The sequence below is a fragment of the Protobothrops mucrosquamatus genome, unplaced genomic scaffold (assembly GCF_001527695.2).
Source record: "Protobothrops mucrosquamatus isolate PMUCROS unplaced genomic scaffold, P.Mucros_1.0 scaffold3479, whole genome shotgun sequence".
In the NCBI taxonomy this organism is placed as follows: Eukaryota; Metazoa; Chordata; class Lepidosauria; order Squamata; family Viperidae; genus Protobothrops; species Protobothrops mucrosquamatus.
The window spans coordinates 25,153-31,063 of NW_015389453.1; the positions used below are offsets into that span (position 1 = coordinate 25,153).

General features: G+C 43.2%; 1 protein-coding gene across 1 annotated transcript in view; it reads right to left on the reverse strand.

Annotated features, from left to right (window-relative positions):
- Positions 1-5,911, reverse strand: part of LOC107297717 (potassium channel subfamily T member 1-like) — a gene marked incomplete at its 3' end in the record, with an annotated part of 38,017 nt that overhangs the window by 25,146 nt on the left and 6,960 nt on the right. Inside the window, 1 exon segment of the mRNA XM_015827078.2 lies at positions 1,652-1,708. Within this exon segment, the coding sequence (XP_015682564.2) occupies positions 1,652-1,708 (57 nt within the window).

Genomic DNA, 5,911 nt, shown 5'->3' on the forward strand with positions numbered 1-5,911 from the left:
TGGACAGCCACTTGTCCAAAATGAAATAGGGTCTCCTGCTTGAGCAGGGGGTTGGACTAGAAGACCTCCAAGGTCCCTTCCAAATCTGGTATTCTGTATTCTGTATTTTCCCCCCGCCCACTGTTTTGCAGATGTGCACTTCAGCACATCTGTGCAGGAGGCCCCCTTAATTGCGCTCCGCTTAACAAGTGTCCACATTGTATATATTTTCTTCCAGTTCGACCCATTCCTATCCTTTGCAATTAAATTCACTCTGTAAAAGTGTTCTTCCTCCCCCTTATTACTAACAGAAGTCATTATCCAGGGAAGGCAAAAAGAATCAGTTCTCACTGGAGCCAAGTCAAACACCATTGATCATGCATTTTTAATACAATCTCTTTCACATTTCCACCTCGTAAATCACTAGAAGCGTCTTCCTTTGCAAGGATCCTTCGTGGTTCCCAGTCCTGACAGAGTAAAGGCAAGGTGGGAAAAATTCAGCGCAAACCAGTATTTTCACTGAAATAGCACCCAATTAAAATGTTCAACATTCTGGCAGCTCTGCACTCTCTGTATTAACACCAGGCTATGATTTGAGCAACCTGATGTTCATTTTATTCCGTTTTTATAGACAGGCTTTATAAATGCATCCAGACCCACCGTTCTGTTCTCTTTCAGGGTGAGTAATGTAGTGTCAACTATTTCAGGGAAATAACAGATCAGGAACCAAGGAACCAAATAACGAAGAGCAAGCTAAGAAACGTAGTGAACTAGGAAACTATAATAAACAAAAAGGAAAGGTAGCCGAAACCGATTCAAACTTGCGCAATTCTCGATGCTTGGAAAACCATTCTCCCTTCCCCGTCTGTCCCTGTTCTAATTCACACTTTGTTTAAATTGCTCATCTCTATTTTTGCAAACTGTTATCATCCAATCACATTTCCCCTTCGTCGCTGCCCATTTATTTTTCCTTGAAATAGACCTTTTGCCATTTGATCCCCGTTCGTTTTTTAAAATTTCTTTACAATCAAATCATCGCAGTGCCCTGTCATATTGCGCATGGAAAGTTCATCTATCATCTAATATGGAGGAGGAGGAGGAGGAGGAGGAAGAGAAGGAGGAGAAGGAAGAGGAAGAGGAGGAGGAGGAGGAGGAGGAGGGAAGGGGAGGAGGAAGAGTAAAAGGAGGAGGAGGAAGGGAGAGGGTTTGTGATGTGGAGGAGGAAAAGGAGGACTGCGGGGTCCTTGGTGCTCTCTGAGTATGATTCTTTTCTAATTGCAAACATTTCATTACCCAACTAGGGAACATCATCAGTGCAGGAAGGAGGAGGAGGAGGAGGAGGAGGAGGAGGAGGAGGAGGAGGAGAAGCAGAAGAAGGAGGAGGAGGAGGAGAAAGAAGAGAAGAAGGAAGAGAAGGAGGAGGAGAAGGAGGAGCAGAAGAAAGAAGAGAAGGAGGAGGAGGAGCAGAAGAAGGAGGAGAAGAAGAAGGAGGAGGAGAAGGAGGAGGAGGAAGAGGAGGAGGAGGAGGAAGAGGAAGAGGAGAAGAAGGAGGAGAACGAGAAGAAGGAGGAGGAGGAGGAGGAGAAGGAGAAGGAGGAGCAGAAGAAGGGGGAGGAGGAGAAGGAGCAGAAGAAGGAGAAGAAGGAGAAGGAGGAAAAGGAGGAGGAGAAGGAATAGCTTTGTTTTTTGTTGTATTGTCAACTGTAAAACGCGACTCTCTCCTTCTGCTCTACGTTACCAAAGAGAATCAAGCAGTCGGTTCACGATGCAACGAGAAGGACTGAGTTTTACCCACAGTATTATTATTATTTTTTTACTCCCCTTGAGATTCCTGCTGCCTCAAATCAAGTACCCTTCCCCAGACGTTTCGCTAAACGCCCCTTTTGCACTGATCTTCACGATAAATGGAGCCTGCGGCTTCACAAAAGAGCCACAACAGCTTCGGCCGGAGAAAATTAAGTGCCATTTAATGCGCAATTGTGCCCTGCCGTTCATAAGCGGTTACATTTCCTGCATGCTCAGAGTCTCTCTCTCTCTCTCTTCCCCCCTCACCCAGACAGAACGCCTGTTCTTTGCCGTGGACGGGAATCGCGTCACCTCCCACGCAAATAGGAAGGAGAGAAAGGTGCTGGCAGCCAGACCGTTTATTATTTCTGGGCATTTGTTTTAAAAAGACAGCTACAGCGTCTTGCCCCCCAACAAATTGGGTCCTCATTTTACTGACCTCAAAGGAGGTCGAGCTGCTGAGGATCGAACTGCTGGCAGCGGGCAGAGTCAGCCTGCAATGCTGCATTCTAACCACTGCACCAACCACCAAGAGAACTATATTTCCTATTTCCTAACTGCCCTTCTCTCTCTCGGGCACCCAACAGGTAAGCAACATTTGGGAAGAGAGAAGCAATTAACGCTCAATTAAAGAAATATTTTTTTAAAAAAAAAAACCACCTACACAAACACACGGGCATACATGAAACGCATCCTGGCTCAAACTGTTTCTGCTCCCAAATCTCTTTGTCTGCAACATTAGTGCATAGTTCTCAACACAATTTGCTATGTGGGGGAAGACATGGGGGGAAAAGATGAGTGTTGTCATCAATGGGAAGATTAGCGAGTGATTCATTTCTTTTAAGAATGGAAGCAAGGAATCCCTTGCCTAATTTCAGAGATGCTAATAGAGCATTATGTTTACCTGTAACAGCCACAACTGCTTATTAAGCTTGTCTTTTAGAGACATTGTAAAGCCGTGAGGGGCAACTGGCAGCAATCTTTTTGTGAGGTCCCTTCCAATTTCCTCGGCACATTTTTCCTCGTCATGCTCCGTGTCAGCCATCCTAAGGCTCTGCGCATCACTTAAATTTGCAAGCCAAAAATCAAAAGTTATTTTCAGACAGTTGGTCATTATTATTTGCTGTGGATTGATTTTTTTTTTTCTGCCCAAACATCCTAAATTCTTCTGGATTTTTTTACATTTTTCTCCCTAAGAATGGCGAGAGAAAGAAACTGTTGCTATTTCTAGCAACGTTTGTTTATTTATTTTACCGAGCGCACTTATATTTTATTGCATTTTACTAACCCTAGGTGGAACGTGAATATACATTGCTGGTCCGTATATACGTTATGCGATACGTTGAATAAATCATCTGGCCGGTTTCTTTCCTCCTTTTTTTTTTATGTTTGCCTGCAAAAAAACGAAGCCCTTTGAAAAGGTGACAAATTCTTTTCCACTTTTTTTTTTCCTAAAAAGAAAATGGGCTCTTTTGCAGCTTGAAATGGAAAAAAAAGGAACAGGCAGGACTTGGATCCGATGCTGGTAAAACTCAAAAAGGTCAGATTCGTAGCCTCGCGTGCAAATATATCCCTTTTTTTTTTTTTTTGCTCAAACGACACAAGAAAATTGCTCAAATGACACAGGAAAACCATGGAAACTACAGTTCAGAATGAGCTCGGAGGCCAGACTGTCTTATAAGCTTATTTGCTTTATTTAAATAAGGGAGGCGATTAGAGGAAAAAAAAAGTACCATAATTGCGAAGGATGAATTCCCACCGTGGTGTAACACAATTAAAACAAAAATGCAGAATTAGTTTTCGGTTTGCGCATTTTTTTTTCCTTTTCTTTTTCTCTCAAAGATCATTTTGGGGGTAGAGGTTAAGGCAGCCGTCTGGAAAACTGGACGACCATGAGTTCTAATGCTAGACACGAAGCCGGATGGCTGACCTTGTGCCAGCCACTCTCCCTCAGCCCTAGGAAGCAGGCAATGGCAAACTGCTTCTGAAACCTTGCCAAGAAAATTGCAGCATTTTGTTCAGGCTGTTGCCAGGAATCAAAGATCGAAAACTGAGCCAGATGGCAGTTTAGGGGCCAAACACTTTGGAAGATGGAACAGAATGCCTCTGAACATGGGCCGCGTGCAAGAATTTATTTCCAGTAACCAAAATGAGCTCGTCTTTCTCTACACAAACACACAGACACACACAATCTTCTTTTGTTTGTTTTTAAGGGCAGCCTAATTTAGAAAGAGAGATTTTCAAACGCGGGGTCCGGATTTTGTGAAAGATGTAGGCCTCATAAAAATTCTTAGGGATCCACATTAGATCCCAGTATATGCCAAGTCTTCCTGTACACCTGGAAGGAACAGTAGGGTTAAAACTGTAAGAAGTAATTTTTTCAAAAATCCTTCCCCCACAGCTGCGCAGTTAAAATTGGAGCAAGGTTTTAATAGGAATTGGGGAAAAAAGAGAAAGAAACTTTTTTTTTTCTCTTAGTTATGCATCCTCTCTAAAATCTTTGCTTCAAAAAAAGGACAACCAAATGTTCTAAACACATGGAGCTGGTTGGGGTTTTTTTTTCCCTACAATTTTCCCCCAAGGTAAACAGTCCAAAGAAAACAAGACTGGCAATTATTAGATGCTCTGGAAAAGAATGCCAATCAGAAGGAGTAATTAAATTTCTCACTGCTGCCGGTACGAAAATGACCCTGGGGCCTTGTGAGAAGTTTGATATTGAAATATATTTTATTCTTTATACTGCTTCCACCTTCCCTTGGAATATTAACGGAGTCCACAGTGGTCTGAGAATCAGCGTCTCGCCACTAGATAAATTGAAAATTAGCAAACCTCCTCAAACCCCCAAAATAAGTTACCCAGATCGAATCCACATATCAAAACGATAAAGTCTGCAAACACAAACAAGAGTAAATTAAATTAGGTCTCCCAGAGGAACTGCATGTTTATAGAAATAAATATACACAGAGTCAAGAGTCACCCTAGAATTAGCATGTAGAAGTGTACCCCACTTCTCTGCAGCTGCTCCTAAAGGCAAACTGTTTTGCTTTTGGGGATAAATATTTCTTTCCCCCTCCAAACTTTTGGGCACCGGTGACCGGTTCCACGGAGAGAGGTTTTTCCGTGGGTGTGGTTTTACGTGCTGCCTACATCCCATGGATGAGGCTTTTCCTGTTTCCGCGGACCGGTTGCTGGCATGCTGCGGACCAGGGCCGGTCCATGGACTGGGGGTTGAGGTACCCCTGCCCTAAAGTATCCATTGTTCCTCTTGTTTTAAGTTAGGGCAACACCTTTAGCTGGTAAGGCGACCTTCCTGGATCAAATGTACAATTCTGAAAAATGCTAGCATCCTTTTACTTTTTTTCTCTCTCCTCTTCCTCCTTCCCACTGTAAATAGAATTTTTTTTTTTTTTTTTAAAAAGGAACACCTAGGTCTCTTCCATTTGAAGAGGCACGAAGGTTCCTCCCACCCAGCCCTGCCCGGCTGTCAGTCTGGCACAGCCACAGATACAAATGGTTCTAATTATTGTGCTCTAAACTAATCACCGCTGTGTTCCCTTTTTAAAGAGAGTATCACTCTGGATTGCGAGGGAGCCTCAGCATAGCACCACTTAAAAATAAAAATAAAAGCTAGAAACCATTCAGAACCTGGGAGAGCATTTAGGAGGGAGAAAAGGGGAAAGGGAAGTTGACACACTGTTGATTGATCCCATCTGGAAGGAGGAGGAAGGAGGAAGGAGGAAGGAGGGAGGAGGAGGAGGAGGAAGATGATAGATTGAGTTGAAATTTAAGTAGATCACAGATAGATGATAAGGAGAAGATAGATGAGGAGGAGGAGGAGGAGAGGAGGAGGAAGAGGAGAAGTAGACAGATAAGGAGGAGAAGATAGATGAAAAGGAGGAGGAGGGGAAGAAGAAGAAAGAGGAGGAGGAGGAGGAGAAGAAGAAGAAGAGGAAGAGGAAGAGGAGGAAGAGGAAGAGGAAGAGGAAGAGGAAGAGGAGGAAGAAGAAGAAGAAGAAGAAGAAGAAGAAGAAGAAGAAGAAGAAGAAGAAGAAGAAGAAGAAGAAGAAGAAGAAGAAGAAGAAGAAGAAGAAGAAGAAGAAGAAGAAGAAGAAGAAGAAGAAGAAGAAGAAGAAGAAGAAGAAGAAGA